Source organism: Thamnophis sirtalis, unplaced genomic scaffold (genome assembly GCF_051295495.1).
Source record: "Thamnophis sirtalis isolate CommonGarterSnake01/CBP01778 unplaced genomic scaffold, rThaSir2_p1.2 scaffold_15, whole genome shotgun sequence".
Lineage (NCBI taxonomy): Eukaryota > Metazoa > Chordata > Lepidosauria > Squamata > Natricidae > Thamnophis > Thamnophis sirtalis.
The window spans coordinates 44,625,014-44,645,305 of NW_028261395.1; the positions used below are offsets into that span (position 1 = coordinate 44,625,014).

Sequence of the window (20,292 nt, forward strand, 5' to 3'; positions counted from 1 at the left end):
CTAAAGTTTCCTTTCCTTTTCCCAAGGCACGAAGTGGGAACGTCTGTGAAAGGGGGACTCCCCACCCCCCCACCCCAGTATGCTGCAAACAACTTCCTCTCCCCGCCCTAGATAATTCTCCCCACCCCCACCGCGGATTCGCTGCTGCTTTTCAACTCTTTGGCCTGACAAGTTCGGAGAGCAGAATTGAGGCCGGCACTAGTCAAAGCAAATCAAGGGAAAGGCAGGGCATTATTCTGCGTGTTTGTGTGTGTGTGTGTGTGTGTGTGTGTGTGTGTGTGTCTCATTATGAACCAAACTGCAACTAAATCCCAAGCACGTACCGAGAGGAGAGCCGTTATGCCAGAGGCCGTCGTAGATGACGCCCGAACAATGGATCATGCAGCCTTGTCCATTGAACATATCGTTTCTCCATTGTCCCTTCAAACAGATAAAAGGGGAGTGGGGAGAGGGGAGAAGAGGGAGGAATGAATGAATGAATGAAACAGGACAAAAGAAAGAAAGCGAGCATCGGGTTTCAAACTCGGCTGGTAACTCTAGAAGAAGAAGAAAATATAATTACTGTATTTTTTCGGACTTTAAGACGCACCGGAGTATAAGACATGCCAAGATTTTGAATTTTTTTAAAAAAGGGTTTTGCACTCTGCAGGCCTCCCAAACCCTCTGCACGCCTCATTTTTGGTGAAAAACGGGGCGTGCAGAGAGTTTGAGAGGCCTGCAAAGTGCTCCTGGGGGCTGGGGCGGCAAAAACGAGGAAAAAATGGCCTGTTTTTTGCCAAAAGCAGGGCATGCATAGGCTTTGGGAGGCTTGTAGAGTGTTCCTGGAGGCTGGAGGGAGGGGGCAAAAATGAGGAAAAAACGGCCATTTTTTTGCTCGTTTTTGCCCCCACCCCCCACCCCAGGAGCACTCTACAAGCCTCCCAAAGCCTATGCATGTCCATTTTTGTGAAAAACGGGATGCTTTTGGGAGGCCAAAAATGCTGTATTCAGTGTATAAGACACACCCAGATTTTCACCCTCTTTTTTTCGGGGGGGGGGGAGGTGCGTCTTATACTCCAAAAAATATGGTAAGCCAAACATGGGCAAGTGGGAGGCTATGGAAAGGCCTGGAGAGGGGGAGGTTTGGGTGGGTTAAAATCTTCAACTGGGAAAAGCAGGTGAGGAAGGGGGTCATGTGGGGAAAGGCCACCCAAAGGAACACTCATGATGATGCGGTCGATGGGACAGGGCAGCGAAGAGGAACACATTTGGGGGAGAAGCTGCTTCCTGGGCCCCAAAAGGGAAGGGGCAGAATTGAGAGACGGGCTGCTTTAGGGGAAGATAGGGCCAGGGAAAAGGACTCCCCTGGTTTGATCCTGCAATTTGGGGTGGCTCTCCCAGTGGGCCAAAGCTTGTCCTCAGAGGTTATGACTCTTGAGAACTTCAGATGACTTAAGACTGGGTTGCAAATTGCAAAAGCCCAGAGAAGTGGCTCAGTGGCTAAGACGCTGAGCTTGCTGATCAGAAAAGACCAGCAGTTTGGCGGTTCGAATCCCTAGCACCCGCATAACGGAGGGAGCTCCCGTGACTTGTCCCAGCTTCTGCCAACCTGGCCGTTCGAAAGCACGTAAAAAATGCAAGTAGAAAAATAGGGACCACCTTTGGTGGGAAGGGAACAGCGTTCCGTGCACCTTCGGGAGTTGAGTCATGCCGGCCACATGACCACGGAGACGTCTCCGGACAGCGCTGGCTCTTCGGCTTTGAAACGGAGATGAGCACCGCCCCCTAGAGTCGGGAACGGCTAGCTAGAAAAATCTAAGCGTGGGAGACGATTCTCTCTTCGCCTCCCGTGGGCGAGTCGCTTTACTAGTCAGAAGAGGGGCGGCAAGGCAAAGGTTCTCCGGCAACGGCACGTGGCAATTTCAAGACCGGCGGGGCGAAATTGGCGCATGGGTGGGTGGGCAGGAGAGAGTGACAGCCGGGATCCAGGCACTGAACGGCTGACGGAAGGGTGGCTCTCGTGTGGAACAAAGTGCTACTACGAGTCTAAATTTATCCGAGCTGCCAGCAAATCCCAGATGGATCCAAAAGACTCAAAAAAAAATATCTGCCACCCGCACTCTCTCCTTGACGCTCACAACAAGTTGTCTCCCAAAATAGTGGGAGGGGGAGGCGGGGAGGAAATGCCACGGGGAGAGGAGGGGGAGCAGCTGCCCAAGCCATTGAAAAGCAGACGCTGGGGGCGGGGGGAGGGATTGGGAGAAGATTCAGCAAGTGGGATCCTTCCGCACTCCCCCCCCTAACCCCCATCGCTCTTCCGCCAGCCTTCCAAAGAAATCACTCACGAGCCTGCTGTGAAGAGTAAGCTGTGGGTCCTGTACATGTATATTTACACATATGTGCATGTGCATGCACCCTCTTCCCCTTCTCTGAAGGTCCTAGAACCGGGATGGCGAATTGCATTGCATTTTGGCTCCCTTGGTTTCATAATTAAGTTATATTATGCTGTAAAATACTATTGTGTCGAATGCACCGTAAATGACCTTGTTTCAGTCCTACATCTTGCAATGAGACCTGGCGAAAAAGAAAGGGGGCAAAAATGGTGAAGCAATCCTGGTCTAAAGTGGCTCACCTTTGGTTAGTCCCTTCGTTTCCCCCTGTGGGTGTGCCGTGAATTTTAAAAAAAATTCCAAAGTATAGACTTTCAAACATTACTCATCTTGGTCAAGCATCCTCCTTTGCATGCTAGTTTAAGAATCAATATGCTGGGGGGAATCCCAGGATGTGGGTTAATTCAAGAATCGGGCCGAATGGCTGTCTGTGGAAACCCAGGTCAAGGAATAAGCCACATCCTGCCTGCCAGGCATTACCACCGGTTCGGTGTGCCGAGGTGGCACAGTGGTTAGGGTGCAGCACTGCAGGCTACTTCAGCTGACTGTTATCTGCAGTTCGGCGGTTCTAATCTCATCGGCTCAGGGTTGACTCAGCCTTCCATCCTTCCGAGGTGGGTAAAATGAGGACCCGGATTGTTGTTGGGGGCGATATGCTGACTCTGTAAACCGCTTAGAGAGGGCTGAAAGCCCTATGAAGCGGTATATAAGTCTAACTGCTATTGCTATTGTGCACGCGGTTTTGCTCCGCGCGAAGGTAAAAAAAAAAAAATGTTGCGGGGAACAGGTCTGGGGGCGTGGCGAGCACGCTGTCCTTACCGTTTTGGAGACCCAGTCGCCATTTCCACCGAACCGGTAGTAGCTCACCTCTGCCTCCCACCTAGAAATGTTTTTTTATATAGCAGTAGTAGACTTATATACCGCTTCATAGGCCTTTCAGGCCTCTCTAAGCGGTTTATAGAGAGTCAGCATATTGCCCCCAACAATCTGGGTCCTCATTTCACCCACCTCGGAAGGATGGAAGGCTGAGTCAACCCTGAGCCGGTGAGATTTGAACCGCTGAACTGCTGATCTAGCAGTAGCCTGCAGTGCTGCATTTAACCACTGCGCCACCTTGGCTCTATATCAGCAGACAGACAACCTCCTGGCCTCTAAAGGGACCAAGACAACCTGGCTAACATGGATGGCTTATGAGGCGGGATTTCTGGCCGGGGACGAGGGGACGTGTAGTCCAAGGCCTCTTTTAAGAAGAGGCAATCCTGGAATGATGGAGGGGTGGGGAGTGGGGAACAGGTCCTGGAGGCTTGTGTCCCAATCCGTCCTGAGACCCCCCTTGCAGTTTGGTCCTTAGCCCGCTGAAAAGGAAGGCAGCTGCATCCTCACGAGCCGGCCAGTTGGGACTGGAGGATGCGCGCCCATCGGCGACAGACCGCCGGTGGGGAAAAAAGAGCCAAGCGGTGTTCTTTTCGTCATATGCCTTTGCATCATTCTTTGAAGAAGAAAAAAAACAAACAACCCAGCTTGACTTTGCAACTACTTCACACATTTATACATTAATTGAATCACGGGCTGCTCCCCCGACGTAGAACGTGGCTTCCTTCTCCGTTAAATCCACCCCGTCGCTTTCTTTTTCCAGGTGGCAAGAAGGGTGGGTGGGTGGGTAGAGGGGGGGGGCGGTTGTAAATGTTTCCAAAAGTTGCTTAGCAATGCAACCCAGGGAGACGTCTGGAAGGCTGAGATCCCTGCAAGCGTGTGTGTGTGGGGAGAAGGGCGCTGAACATACTAAATAACCACGCACAAAAGACCCCCCTTGGGGCAAGGTGGGGTTGGTGGTTTAAGCCCCTCACTCTCTCCGGACAGAAAGAAAAAGAGGAGGGGAAAAAAAAAAAAGAATCAGCGAAGCAGCAGCCGCCGCAACCTTTCGGTTAGCTGGCCAATCTCCCGCTGCGGATTTCCAATTAAAGTCAATCAATCGTTGGTTTCCATCTGGTCTTTTCCAACACCAATTAAAGGTCAAGCGAAGGCTCTAGGCACGCATGTTATCCGCTTGGGGCTGGGCTCCAAAGCATGTTTCTAGCCCCCTCCCCAAACACACACACATACACACGGACGCACACCACATCTAATCGAGGAGCACAAAACCAGATGGGGCAGGAGGTGATGTCAAAAGATCTCTGGAACTGAACCTGGGACAGAATCCCACGGTTCCACCACAAATGCACGAACGACAAAAGCGTGCCTCACTAAACCGCGGTGACAAAACCGCGCCGACAAAACCGCGCGACGAAGGAGCGACGAATGAACCCTGAAGCGCGCCGACAACAGCGCGCCGACAGAAGCGCGCTGTAACCTAACCCAAAACCTAACCCTAACCCTAACCCTTACCTTAACTTAAATCGCGCTTCTGTCGGCGCGCTGTTGTCGGCGTGCTGTTGTCGGCGCGCTTTTGACATTGCGGTTTTAGCGCCGCGGTTTTGTCGGCGCGCTTATGACGTTCGCGCTTTTGTCGGGTCACGGAATCCCACATGGGAATTATGTAGACTCAACCAGAACATAAGACTCTCAGGGCTGGAAGGGACCTTGGAGGTCTTCTAGTCGAACCCGCTGCCCAAGGCAGGAATCCTTATACCAGCCCGGACAAATGGATATCCAACATCTTCTTAAAATCCTCCAGCGTTGGGGCATTCACAATTTCTGGAGGCAAGTTGTTCCACTGGTTAATTGTTCTCACTATCGGGAAATTTCTCCTCAGTTCTAAGTTGCTTCTCTCCTTGATTAGTTTCCATCTGTTGCTTCTTGTCCTACCCTCAGGGGCTTTGGAGAAGAAGTCGACCCCCTCATCTCTGCGACAGCCGCTCAAGTATTGGAAGACAGCTATCAAGTCATCCTTAATCCGTCTCTTCACTAGGGAGGTAGACATACCTCGTCCCGTGAACCGTTCGTTGTGCACTTCATTATCTCTGTTGCCCTTCTCTGCACTCTGACTACATAACCCATGCAGCTTGGGCCCAACCAACCAGGCCCCCGTCCTTCTCCTGCTCTTAGGACGGGAATGCTGCCGTTAAATCCCAGGGACCCGCTCTATCGCTTCGGTCTCTCGGTGTCTTTATTGACACAAGATGAACCAAACTGAACAGCTAGGTAGAGGCAGATATTTCTCTCTCTGGGCACAATGAGAATATATATCTGCTGAAAAAAATACTCCGCATTGGCGACAGGTAGGGCATCTGGCCATTCAACGCTCTGCTAGCTCCATTCAGTTGCCCACACTCTGCCCCGCAAGGGATTATGTGGTCATTAAATGATGATTTAGAAGCTGCTCCGCTCTGTACCACAATAGCTGGCTTAAGCTTTGAAAAGGAGGAAATTCTAAAACAGAAAAATGGAATACGCGAACCCACAAGGGAAAAAGATCATACACTTCAAGTAAAAATAAAATAAGATTTAAAAAAAAATCCATGGGGGTTTAAAACTAGGCTACCCCAAGGCCCGGAAGAGTTTCCCAGACTTTGGGGACATCATTAGGGTGGGAGCCAATGGGAGGGAGGGGGAATCCTATCTGTAGAGGGCAGGTGCTGCAAAAGGGAAGATCTGCTTTCCAATGCAGGTAATTGTTTATTACCTGCCTTGGATGTACTGGGATCTATTGGATGCATTAGGATATGGAGTGCCCTCACCTGCCTAAATCTTGCCAATTGGGCAGAGACAAATGCCTCCAGCTTTCTTTTCCATTTTTCTTAAAGCAGCCATTTTCCTTTGTTCCAAATATATGTAATCTTTTTTCTTTTTTTTTTAAAGATGGCCAGCTGCCTCGGTTAGTTCTGCTTTCGAATCCTTAAATGGAGATATAAATACATATTTACAACTAACTGCATTAAGAGCCATGAATGGGAAAATACTACGCTGCCTTATTGAAAGGCAGCTGTACGGTATTGTATTTGGGGCAATTATACTGATCCCCCCCCCTCCAGTTCTGATGGGTAAGATGCGTGTGAAATATCTAATACATACACACACAGAGAAAGATTAGATAGATAGATAGATAGATAGATAGATAGATAGATAGATAGATAGATAGATAGATATTAGATAGATATAGATAAAGATTAGATAGGTAGATAGAGATTAGATAGATATAGATTAGATAATTAGATAATAGATAGACAAAGATTAGATAAATATAGATAAGATACTTAGATAATAGACAAAGATTAAATAGATAAGATATATGATATAGATAGATAGATAGACAAAGATTAGATAGATAGATATTAGATATAGAGAGATAGACAAAGATTAGATATATATATGATAGATAATAGATAGACAGACAAAGATTAAATAGATAGATATTAGACAGACAGACAGACAGACACTGCTATCTTTCAGAACTGTGCACTGTGAATAGCAGCTAGGGAGCCTCCCTTGCTTATAAATAAAAAAAAAGGTGTGAAATGAAAAGGCCAGAAACATGCATTGATCTTTTGAGGTAGCAATTTTCGCATTAATTGACGGCGTTTCTGTTCCTTAAGCCTTAGCAGCTATTATACCTCTTATTGCAATTCATTTTCGGGTCGTTGGTTGAAAGCCTCCGACGGCGTATCATTTCCATGAGCTCGCTCGGGATTGATCCCGCGCACAAACAAGGCGCCATTAACTGGCTGCGACCCCTTCACACACCTTTGCCTTTGCCCTCCCTCCCCAAACTCTGCTGACAAGCGGGGGGGGGGGAAGGGGTTGAGGGGAAACGGGCAGGCCTGAAAGTCTGCCCTCTCTCCGGCTGCCTTCCGGGTGCGTGGAAGCGGCAAGCCTGTAATTTCCACCCTCGCTTTTCAACTTGTCAGTTCTTCCCCGAGACCTCAGAGGCTCAGAGACAGCGGGCACATAATTCAGAAGCAGGTGCCCTGTTCCTACAATTAGTGGGTTTTGTCAACCTCTCTGTCCCCCTGCCTGAGAGTATTGTGCTCATCGCTGGCTTCGGCGCGCAATTCTCTGTTAGCAAATGCTCGGGGGCATTTTCCTATTTGCTGGCTTCTTTTGTGGTATTTGTACATCTTTGTGTGTTTTGGCTATGCCACGTTTGTCTTTTTTTTTTATTTAAATCCTCCTTCCAAAGGAAGACCTGCTGCTTAAGACACCTGTTTAGCAACACCAAAACAGGTGGGTCACCTTATGGGCTTTTTCCCCACCTGCAAGGAGAGAAATGTTGTCAGAAAATAAGGGGGGGGGGAGGTGGAGGAGGAATGTCCCGACACTTGTTCTGCGGAAGGAACAGCCGCTGAGAGAAATGGAATTTGGGAAAGCTTTGAAAAACGCTGTTTAAATTCTTCTACATTCTAAAATCAGGAATGTAAGAAATTGCTGGTTTATGTACTATGCTAAAGGCCTAGCTGGTTTAATTCTGCTTTGTTAAACAAGCCCCAGTACCGAATTTTTCGGACTATAAGACGCGCCGGAGTATAAGACGCACCAAGATTTTGAAGAGGAAAACAATGGACAAAATATATAATTTTTGCCCTCCCCAGCCCCCAGGAACACTCTGCAGGCCTCCCAAATCCTCTGCACACCCTGTTTCTGCAAAAAAAATGGGCCTGTTTTTGGGTCAAAATGGATGCACAGGGCAGGGTTTCAGGAGGCCAAAAACATCCGTATTCGGTGTTTAAGACGCATCAACATTTCCATCCTCTTTTGGGGAGGGGGGGGGGAAGTGTGTCTTATATTCCGAAAAGTACGGTAATAAAAGTTAGATTTCAGAAAAAGGAGAATTTAAAAATAAAACAAAGCAGTTATTATTAAACTGTGGTTTAAGGAAGCGAAACTGGTTTCTTCCAACTGGTTGCGTGGAAGGGGCTAACGTCATGCAATAAACTAGGCTAAAGGCAAACAAATTGCATTATAGGTCAGAGTCATTGATCCACGCCACTTTATGCTCCCCAACCTGGCTGCCTTCGGACTTGTTCAATCCTTCCGTGCCCAGCATAGTCTACCTCGGGGGTCTTTGGGAAGGCAAATGGGAGGGGTAAGCTACGAGCATTACTCTTGGAGGAGAAAAAGAAGAAAGTATAGAACGCTAGATTCCATTTTTATCCTGGTCTTCAGCAGGGAAAGCTTTACTATCTGCCCCCAATGCTTTGAACAAAAGACGCTTTAGACCAGCGTTTCAACACCTCTAAACCTTGCCCAGGTTGAAAAATCTGCTTTAGACTGAACCAAGTACTCTCTCCACCTGCCAAACTGCTGGGTTTAGGTTCAAACCGATATACGCAAAATGTCCCATCTTCCCCACCTCCGCCCAGCCAAGTGGATCAGAAAGATGCCAGATGTATTTTTAAATAAACATCCCACAGGAAGCCTGTCCTCTAAAGCAGATTCCAAGCTGTGAAGGCTACTAAGAAGCGAAACCAACAATCTGGAAGTGCACGAAACCCCGACTCGTTCTGTTCCTCAAGTCTGTCCAGTGACACGAACACTGATTTCCAAAAGGGAAGAATTTTGGGTGGTGGCCTCCCTCCGCTATCCCAAACAGCTAGTGCGCTTGGCTGCCTTTCGGAGCTGTACATCACGCTTCCAGACGGTAGAAGACATCAATGGGCATTGACTAAGAGAGCTGGAAATGGCTCATCCCTCAAAAACGTAAATAAATGCAAACAAGGGCGAGGTTTTTAACAGAGCAACGCTCCCCCGCCACTTCAAACACATCTGGAAAAATGTGCTAATAGTAATCAAAGCAGTGGCGCTTGATGTCGACGAGGAGCAGCGCTGGAAGAGACGGGCCTGTATCTGCAGAACCGAACAGCTGGTGTGATGGAGGTGTGAGGTTATTTTGCTAGTTGCAAAAAAAGATCTGGGAAGCTACAGCCAAGAGTGAGACACGGCGGTAAGGAAAGCCGACGGCAGTTGAAACAACATTTATCAAAATTGTTGGGAAATTCTGCCTCCAATCAATTCATCGTCTCTGGATGGATTCCATAAATGATGATGGATGTGGATGTGATCCATCCAGTGGTGTCTGACTCTTGGTGATGCTATGGGTGAGGTGTGTCTCTACATCCTCTGATCCTACAACACGTCTTTAAATCGTTCAATATTCAGGGAAGATGGTGTCCCGCCACCATCTTCTTTGACGGATTGGCTTCCTTTCACCGGTGACTCTTCCCAACCTAAATTGCTTCCTCCGGGGAATTCCCCCGCATGAATATGGCCAAACACTCCATCTTGTTATATTTTACGCCTCTTTCATGGATGCTTTTGATCAGGTGGGATCCATTCTGTGACCACCTGCCCTCGGCTCTTCTTATGTGACCGGCGAAGTACCGTTTCAATCCTTTTACTCTTTGGATGGCATCATATACTTTTGTTTGTTTTTCTAATCAAAGCACAGGTCTTTCTATCTTGCCTTGTGATGCTTTTGTATGGATTGTGAGGTTAGCGTCCATGTTTCGCCGGCATAGGTTAGAGCACGTACAAATCAAAAACTTTTCTCTTCAGATATAGAAGGTTGTCCTTGAAAATTTTGTCTAGTTATAGGCATTACTCTCTCTCTCTCTCTCTCTCTCTCTGTGCATATGCAGTGTATATTTATATATTAAACACACCCATGCTAACTACCTTATGTACATATGTCCTATACATAAGCAGGAGACTGGAAACTAACTGCCTTATATTAATACTAGCTGGATACCGGTGCTTCACGACAAAGCTAAGCTAGTTGATCGGGCAATGCAGGAGAAATCTGGTTCACTCCGGTTCAATCCGGTGGCTCAGTGGTGGTTGGTGATTGAAACACATAAGGGAATATCACTCCCGCTGCCTTGAATCCGGAAGCAATTCCATAGTTCCAAGACATAGACATTTTCGTGAGGCACCGATGTTTAGTACTGTAAGGAGCCCCAGACCGCTCCTGAGTGAAACGTCTGCCAGTTTGAACTGAGGTAATGAAATGTCAGGCAACTGGCAGTTGGAACAGAGTTCTTTTCAGGTGGGGAGGGGGAGTAGAACTCCTTAGCATCAGAGTGTTAATTACTGTATAAGAAATACTAATGATCCGATGGTCATTTCAAAAAGCCTTTCTTAGTGAGCACCTAGAAGCCAAGAGGAACATACGTGCCAAATTTCAAGTTTGTAGGCTTTGCGGTTCTGGAGATTTCGTGATGAGTGAGTGGTATTTGGCATGCATATACATACATACATACATACATACATACATACATACATACATACATACATACATACATCCCCTATATATAAACAGGAGACTAGAAACTAAGTCCTGTAATGAGGATTGGAAGGAACTGAGAAATTTTATCTGGCGAAGTGACAGGTTCTCTTCACTTGATGTACTCGGAGTTTACACTGCTTTCACCACTGGCTGGAGAATTCTGGGAGCTAAAGTCCACATGTCTTAAGAGTTGCTAATGTTGAGAAATACTGCATCTGGGGGAGTCTTGCGGGGGTCCCCCCGCTTGCCTGCCCTCCTGTGCACTTTGAATTCAGGGAACAGACTGGGGTAAGACCTCTCTGTCTCTCTCTGTCTGTTGCTCTCCCCCTCTGTCTCTCTCTCTCTTTCTCTCTCTCTCCTTCCCTCTCTCTCCCCCCTTCCCGTGAGCAATCCTCCAAGTATGCCTGCTGGCAGAGTTAGCTTACATACATTCCGATGTGACAGAACTCATCAATGGGATAAAATAACATTTTGGGAAGTTCTCCACTGGTTTTTAAATTGACTGTTCTTTCTCTAACGGATCGTTGGGTTTTATGCTGCTGTTGTCAAGGTTCCAAGTAATACATCCCAAGAATAAAAGTCCAAGGCATCCATTTTTCTTTAAAAGTCTGCTATGTCATCTTCAGGGTTGATAGCTATTATCCTACCAGCATCAATGCTCCCCCTTTATCTACTGGATGTGGAAGATGGGGCACTAGGTCACTTTAGGCTGTGGTTTATGGGAAGAGAGTCTTCCGGTGGACTGGGCCTCTCCAGCTCGTTCAGCCAAAACAGGGCTAGATCTTGGCCCCGAAATTGTACCCGGTCAGTCGGATACAGATCAGGAAGAACTTGTGGGATTTCACCCTTTTAAAAGCCATGTGAGCTTGGTGGCCTTTGGGAGGAGGAGGGGTAGATAGAATTTCGGAAGTGAACTTGGTCATTTCCCCCCCTCATGTTCGCCCTAAGATGATGCTCAAAGGCAGAGAGAGAGACAGAGAGAGAGGGAGGGAGGGAGGGAGGGAGAGGGAGAGAGAGAGCGCAAAGTTGAAAAGGTTTTTCTTAGCCAGTCTCTCTTCTCCTGCTCCTGGAATTGGCCAAAACCTATTTCACGGAATTGTTATGAGCGGTAAATAGATGCCAAAGGAAAAGATTTGCCCTGCCTTTTTGGAGGAAAAACAAAATTCATTGCCTGGAGTTCTCTCTTTCTTTGATGTAGCTTTCCTCCACTAGCAGTCATTTTGGTTTTGAATTGTAAGAAGCTATGTAGTAATTTAAGCTAGCTCTCTGAAAAGAAGATGATTCTTCTTTTCTATTCTTTTTCCCTGGCCTTACCTGCCTCCAGTCTCAGGTTCAAATACAGAAAGATCCCAGGAATTTAGATATGGCATTTTGGGGAAGGTGGGAGGGGGGGGGGGAAAGCTTCTATTCAAAAACTTTTAAACAAATTGTAAGGGAGACACCAAGTGGTAGAAAACAAGACAGCATCGCCAGGGGATAGTTTAAAATCGGGTTGCCCCACTGCCAGTTAGCAATGCTTCAACATTATTTATGAATTAAATTTATTCGCTGCCAACTCAGTTTTTCAGTAAATAAGATGTCGTCAGGGCCGTGTTTCACACAAACACAACAGTGCGTTCAAGGGATCGTTATCCCCCCCTTTTTTTTGTTTATTTTTAAAATTATTTTTATTACGTCGTTCCAAGAATTCAAGTTGGCAAATAACTCATCCTCACTAGATTACAAGGATTACGATCCTTGTTTGGGTACAAAATATTGTACGTCAGTAGTACAAGGCCAACAGGGGGTGGAAACATCTGTCAGTATTAAGGCTGCCATGAAAACAAGAATGTATAAAAGTGTTTTAATAGAAAGACAGTGATGCTTTAAAAAAAAAATCCCATCTACACGACTTTATATTTAAAAGGCTAGGAATAGAAAATAAATAAATAAATAAATAAATAAATAAATAAATAAATAAATAAATAAATAAATAAATAAATAAATAATAAATAAAGATTTGGAGCAGGGTTTCTCAATATGATGACTGGGAGATTCTGGAAACTGAAGTCCACACATCTTAAAGCTTCCAAATTTGAAAAACACTGAGTTAGAAGTACACAGAAGGGTAGGTCTGGTTAGTGGTTAAGGTGCTGGGCTAAAAAAGAGGTGACAGTGAGTTCTAGTTCCGCCTGAGGCATGAAAGCTTGCCGGGTGACAATGGGCCACTCATTTCCTCTCAGCCCAACGCGCCTGGCAGAATTGTTGTTGTGGGGAAAATGGGAGAAAGGAGGAATATTCGGTACACTTGTCGCCCTGAGTTACTTATACCATAATAATGGTGGAATTAAAAATCTAATAAGTAAATAAGCAGGAAGAGAGGCTAGAGGTCATCTTGACTCTCCCCCTGCTTAGTCTAAAATCAATCAGGACATCTCTCCCTACAAACCTGTAGCAAAGGAGGCCTCCCTATGTCTTGTGGCAGCCCGTTCCATGGACTAACAGTCTCTATACCTGGGGTCGGCAACCTTAAACACTCAAAGAGCCACAAAAGTCCTAACTAGAAACCGCCTGTTCAATTCTGGAGCCGACTGGAAGTCTGGCTCCCTCACCATAGAGTCTCCTCCTAGCGTGGCATCCTTTTTCCTCTGCTGACTGGAAGTCTGGTTCCTTCACCATAGAGTCTCCTTCTCACGCAGCATCCTTTTTCCTTACCTGTCCTAACCGAAAGCCCTATCAATTGTGGAGCCAACCGGCAACAGGGAGCCGCATCAGAGGAATGAAAGAGCCACATGCGGCTCCAGAGCCACACAGGTTGCTGACCCCTGTCCTATACAATCAGGAAATTCCTCCTGATGCCTAACCTCAGCCTCTTCTTATTTACTTATTACTGAGCTGCCAAAATCCAGAACGATGAGACTGAAACTTTCAGACACTCACTGGGAAAAAGAAACAGCCATAGCTATAAATAGAGCCAATCTTAGCTTACTTAGGCCGAAGATCCAACAAACATCTGCAAACATTACGTTAAAATTAAAAAGATAAAGAAAAGCCAAAGGCAGGAACATCTAGGGTTCATAAGGGTAAGTAGAAAACAAGAGTCGAAACCGAATTCTTTCTCAGGTGTAGCTAACAGCTTATGGCGGGAAGAGCGACAACTGGAAAATGTTGCAGCCTTTTAAGAAATGTCAGTAGATTGATCTCGCAAGGGCAGATCTATAATTACTGGCGGTGCTTGGTCTGAGAATTTACAAGAAGTGTGAGGAGCTCAGGAAGAAGCCCGGCACGCTAGGAAAGGTAAGTTTTAACAAAATATGACTCAGCTTCAGTGCCTGAGCAGGCGCAGAGGCAGTCCTGATAAGGAGCAGTGCAATATTTTCGCATTGCCACAACTGAGGTCAAGGGTTGGATTTGCCCTTTAGTGTGGAAACTTCCTCTAACCCTTTCAGACAACACGCTGAATGGTAAATCATGGCTTATACCCTACTTCCTCGAAAATAAGACCTCCCTGGAGAATAAGCCCAATCGGGCTTTTGAACGCATGTGCTAAAATAAGCCCCCCCTGAAAATATTTAAATGCATGCGCAGCGGGAGGGGGGAAGCCCCATGAACCTGCCATCCACGCAGACCGGCCTCGCGGAGGCTGCGCCCGCAAATCCTAGCTACCGCGCCCCTTCTCTTAGTGGCGGCCACAAAAAGAGCAGCAGGCCCAGCGATGCTAGGGCTGGCAAGGGTGCGCCAGAAACAGACAGGACTTCCGGCCCTCTCTGGATCAGCTGATCCGCGGGCCTCAGGCTGAGGTTAAGCGACCTCCTGCACCTCAAAAATAATAAGACCTCCCCGAAAATAAGGCCAAGCACTTATTTTGGGAGGGGGGGGGTTGTCAAAATAAAATAAGATCCTGTCTTATTTTGGGGGAAACGCAATATATCACAATTGACTGATTCAGATATTGAACTAAGCCAAACAACAACAAAAACCACAGTGTGAAGCTTGTGAGATTGGGCATTGCTGTTCGACTTCCCCTAACTTACTTGAAAACTTTTTCCTTGGCAAGGCAAATAAATGTTTCACCCAGAACATTTTCCTTAGATTTCTGACAGACACAACATACAGATTTCCTGAATTAAGATCTGAAGACAGTTACGAAGCAAACAGGCTCCATTTTGGAGGGCAAAAAAAGTTAAGTATTTTTACTTTTGACAGGAGCCCCAGTTGCTGGTTGGATACATTGAACACAAAATCTGCATTGCCATACTACTCCCTCCTCCCCTTTTCCCCCCACGGCAGCATCCCTGCAAGGTGGAAAGCTGCGTCAAAGTCTTCGAGTTAAGTAGAATCTGGTTTTCCTACTCTACCTGGTCCAACACCGGCATCCTGACATCACAACAGTTGCCCGCGGATGCGGCTTCACTTCGTTGCAGGGACCAGTTTCTGGCGTTCCGCAGACTGATGCCAGTATACGGGCCAGAAATTGGGAAGGAAGCCCTAAGGAAGCCTCAACTGTCTTGTCATATTTATCCAGCCTGTCTTTCAGGGAGTGGGAGAGAAAAGCAGCTTCCTTTTCAATCCGGTTCTTTGGGGGTAATTTGGAGAAGGGCTGAGGATCAGTTGGAGTAAGCCCTTCCGTTTTGGCAAAGGCTTACAACAAGCTGTGAAATTCTGTTGGCTTAGATCGATGGCTACTCAGCCGGCCTTGGAAGCGTTGGTCTGAAAGCATCTGAGATCTATGCAGACAGAGCATCAGTGGGAGCCTATTTTTTAATTTCCGGCATTATTACGCCTGATTGCCATTTATGCACTTTCTGAATAATGAGACTGGACAAGCCATGTGTTGTAAGGAGATGCCAAAGAAAAGGCATCTTAATCTCTCTCTCACACACAAAATAAGTGGCAATTTCTGGATCACTTGGCACTAAACAGGAAACTTTGGCCTCCAGCTCACTACAGATCCACACAGCAGGATGAATGGCACAGGAAGATGGGGTGTTGTAGTCCAAACCCTGGCAAGGACATGGAGTGGCCCAACTCAAGCATAAACACTGAAACGGCCTCGGTTACAATAAGAAGAGCTGCCTATATAACAGGAATCCACTAGTATTCCAAACCAGATAATATATTCCAAGTCCAGGTAAATGCAATTGTTAGAAATATCAGAATTTTGGCGTTTGAGATACCAGATAGATTAGATAACAGCTGAAGCATCAGTTTTACAGCATCAGTCAAGGGAATTCATTGATGGTTTACTCAACAAATGTGCCCAATTGCCCATTTAACCAGTGGAACTCTGGGATGGATAGATGGATGGATGAATGGATAGATGGATGATAGAGAGATAAATAAATGGATGGATGAGATAGATAGATAGATAGATAGATAGATGATAGATAGATAGATAGATAGATAAATGGATCAATGAGATAGATAGATGGATAGATGGATGGATAATAGAAATAGATGGATGGGATAGATAGATGGATGGGATAGATAGATAGATAGATAGATAGCAATAGCAATAGCAATAGCAGTAGACTTATATACCGCTTCATAGGCCTTTCAGGCCTCTCTAAGCGGTTTACAGAGAGTCAGCATATTGCCCCCAACAATCTGGGTCCTCATTTTACCCACCTCGGAAGGATGGAAGGCTGAGTCAACCCTGAGCCGGTGAGATTTGAACCGCTGACCTGCTGATCTAGCAGTAGCCTGCAGTGCTGCTTTTAACCACTGCGCCACCTTGGCTCTTATAGATAGATAGATAGATAGATAGATAGATAGATAGATAGATAGATAGATAGATAGGATAGATGGATGATAGAGATGGATGGATGGGATAGACAGACAGACAGATATGATATAGATGATAAGAGTGAGATGGATGGATGGATGGATGGATGGATGATATAGACAGAAAGATAGATATAGGTAATAGAGATAGATAGATAGATAGATAGATAGATAGATAGATAGATAGATGATAGAGTAAGATAGTTCGATAGATAAAAATATATCATTACCTACACACAACAAATTCTAGGAATCAAAACAACCTACATGCAAAAACTTAGATTGACAGTTCATTTATGGCTCGGAAACACAGTGTGATGGTTTGGAAGGGATTTAAGAGTGTTTTCCCTCAAGCCTTTTGGAAGAAAAAGGGGGCCACAAGGAGTTCAGTTTAAAAGTAAGCACAAAGCAGATTAAGCAATTGTTCCCTTCATGAATCGGGCTAGTCTCTATCAAGCCGAATCGTGGTGAATATGGACTCAATGTTCCAGCTTTTTAGCACATCGCAGGATCGCAAATACTGTAGCTATATTCAGTTGTGTCTGGGAGTTTATGCTGTGTCAATGGAGCCACTGGGAAGGTGTCTAAATAGTTAGGGGACTTAAAGGAAAACCAAGAGAGACGTTCTGATACCTCAAACACGGTTCCATCCGAGCATTGAAGTACTCCATGGCCTTGCCTTTGATCCAGAATCCAGTCCCCTACAAATTTATCTCCATTTCTGAAAATAAAGAGAATAATTTTAGGTGATTGGGTACACGGACTTCTGCTCTGGCTCTTCCAGGGCTCTGTGACTAATTACGGATCTTGGTTATTGCTCCTTCCTGAAAGTCTGCTAGGCTGAATCCAACTAAAGGCCCAAGGAAATCATCAAGAGAAACTCACGGGAACGTCATTTTTCCTCCTCCGTGTTTTTTGTTGTTATGAAAGCTTCCTTGGTAGGTCTCTCCATCCTTTTCCGTCAGTGACCCATGGCCTATGAAGAAGACTTTGCATTATATATAGAGAAAAACAATGCCAAAAGGGGATTTAAAAACAACAACAACAACAACAACAACCACAAATTCCTGCATAAACACTGTGATTTTCTCGGGTGATTTGAAAGCTAAAACTAAAAGGTGTTGGGGGAAAAGGAGAGTAAAGAAAACGGACTGCTTTTATGCTGATTGCTTTTATGTTTTGTTGCTGGAAGAAAATTGATTGTAGGCATTTGTGCTGACCACAAGAAAGCACCAACTATGCGGCTGAACTGATCTCAAACACAGATGGACAGCAGTAACTGTACCCCCTCCGGACAATGCAAAGGTGGGTCATGCACAGGCGCAACAACACCGTAAGGCAAAAAGGCCGCGGCTTATGTGCTTGCATCAAAACACTGTTCTTGTGTCACTGTTTTGCTGTCCTTCCGCTTTGGGACACACATTGCTGCCTTTTGTCTTAACACTTGTGGGACCCCTGGCTGTAGTCTGGGATTTGGCCTGGTGGAAAGGATGATCACACCTGGGAAGTAGGCTTGAGCAGGGGGTTGGACTAGAAGACCTCCAAGGTCCCTTCCAACTCTGCTGTTCTGTTTCAAACATGTGTTCCCTTCAGGATGGTTTGATTTAAAGGTCAAGTCGGTTTAGATTTAGATTTGGCAAACAATGGGATAAAGGAATATTCCTGAACTTTGTTTTTATGATTTATCTCACGGCTACTGTGAAATTCTACGAAGGCATCAACACAGTGCATGTTATCTCGGCTTGCAGAGCGTGGGTTCTTTGAATGAGTTTACCAAAAAATGTAAATGTTGCAGAATGTACTGCCTCATGCTACATGACTAAGCTCCATTTCATGCTGAATAAACTAAATGATTAATGTACTTTAAATAGAAAACTACCTTTAGATAGATTTTTTTTTACCCCAAAAGCATTTTATTAAAATAAATTTGATTTAAAAAAAATCCTGTTTGAATGAGAAAAAAAATCTGATCTGAATTAAAAATAATAATCCAATTTTTATTTATTTATTTTTTTAAAAAATCGTTGATTTTTATCCACCCTGATTACAAATCTTGACCAGACTGGAGTGCTAATGCAATGGTCCTAGGCCGAAACTATTTTGAGAATTAACATTCTCATTTCTCCGCTTATTAACTCACACACACCAATACATGTGAGCAGGAGATTGCTCCCCCAGTCTTGCAGATCGACCAAAAAGGGTATTCCCACTTCAGTTAATTTGGGTTCACGCCACTGGAATGTCAATGATGACATGTGCCAATTTTTGAATGGCTTCCCCATGTGTGTAAACCACAGCTTGTTGAGCAAACATGTTAAAATAAAGCCCCTTGATATATGGATCCCACCCTAGATCCCATTTTACCTTCTCGCATGCCGTACGAGAATTCTCCTTCATATTTGCCACCGTTGCCATAATGAAAAACGCCGTGCCCGTGAAGTTCACCAAAGAGGAATTGGCCGGAGTAAGTATTCCCTTGAATTGAAAAAAATACAATACGGTAAAACTCAGGGGGAAGCTGTGGCAAATGCCGTTTAATAATCCTTGCTATTCCCATAAAGATTTTGATGGTGCCTTTCTCAGCATGAGACATTCCAACTGAATAATTACCAGCTGTTTTTTTTTTTTTATATTATTATTATCAGGACAGCTTCAAGAACAAAGGAAGTGTTCATTAGGTCTTTATCTTACAAACTAATGGAATCAGAGCTGCTACTCCTTCAGGTCTTTGATACTGAGGTATCTTAAAAAGATGTTAGTGCTACTGCAGGGGGGTGGGGGGAGAGAGGAGGGAGGGAGGAAAAGAACAAAAGAGATTTCAGAGATTGTTTTTTTTTTAATGGTTCAGGAGATGAAGAAGTACTTTTATTTCATAGACAACTTAACAGCTTTTTGAGGGCGTACCGTTCACTCAAATTCTTTACAGAGGGGGAGGCAGGCTGAATATAATTAAAAGAGAATCCTAAATCCTTTGGGACAAAGCAGAAGTGCCTCTCAAGGTAATCCTACCAAGGATGAGGAGGCGTTTTAGCCACTTCACATGGTAGTTTTACTTTATTGTCATTGCACTGTGTACAACAAAGTTAAATGCCATCTTCAGTGTGCATCATAAAGAAAACTATAAAAATAAAACAAAAACACACATCCCTCACATCAGTGACGGCAAACTTGTGGCATGCGTGCCAGAGGTGGCATGCAGAGTTCTCTCTGTGGGCATGCGCACCATTGCCAGCTGGTCTTCCCATTTCTGGCATGTGCATGCCCACCAGCCAGCTGGTCTTTGCAAACCCGAAGACTAGCTGACCGGTGCACATGACCGTCATGTGGTTGCCATGACTAAACGCCAAAGGCGCATGGAATGCTGTACCCTTGCATACTCGCATTTTTTCACCTGATTTCGAACTGCTAGGTTGGCAGAAGCTGGGACGAGTCACGGGAGCTCCCTCCGTTACGCGGCGCAAGGGGTTCGAACTGCCGAACTTTCTGACCCACAAGCTAGCAAATGGCAATCACGTGTCCCCAGGATGCTTCAACTGTTATATTAACCTGCCGGTTGCTGAGCACCTGAATTCTGATCAACTGTGGGACGCCACAGTGGTCGTAAGTGTGAGGACAGGATGTAAGTCCCTTTTTGTCATTGCCTCTGAATGGCCGCCAAACGTCAAGGACTAAGTATACATTCATCTTTCTAGCTAAAAGGCAGCAAAATTGGGTCTTCGGTGCGGAAGGTCCAGGACTTTACTAGGCTCAGTTTTGGTTTTGAGCAACATGAATACATGGGGAAGGGTGGTGTGCTTCAATGCTTATTGTTAGCTCACAGCAACAGAACCTCTTACCCTGAAGTCCTTTTCTATAAGTCAGGCTTCCACAAGTTGTGTTGGTCTGCATGTCCTACCATTTCTAGCTCTCGCACCTGGAGGGAAGGTTCTTATCACACATAAT

The 20,292-nt window shown here is 45.6% G+C and overlaps 1 protein-coding gene across 2 annotated transcripts in view; it reads right to left on the reverse strand.

Annotated features, from left to right (window-relative positions):
* The window catches only part of MORN1 (MORN repeat containing 1), a 136,949-nt gene that overhangs the window by 111,963 nt on the left and 4,694 nt on the right, over positions 1-20,292 (reverse strand). For both annotated transcript variants that reach the window (XR_015695114.1, XM_087701944.1), the window contains exons 4-7: positions 18,715-18,825; positions 17,236-17,326; positions 16,984-17,071; positions 324-420 (exon numbers count right to left, since the gene is read on the reverse strand). Coding sequence is in view for 1 of the 2 variants with exons in the window: in XM_087701944.1 (XP_087558070.1) it covers positions 324-420; positions 16,984-17,071; positions 17,236-17,326; positions 18,715-18,825 (387 nt within the window). In the remaining variant the exon portion in view is untranslated. The remainder of the gene's footprint in view (positions 1-323; positions 421-16,983; positions 17,072-17,235; positions 17,327-18,714; positions 18,826-20,292) is intronic.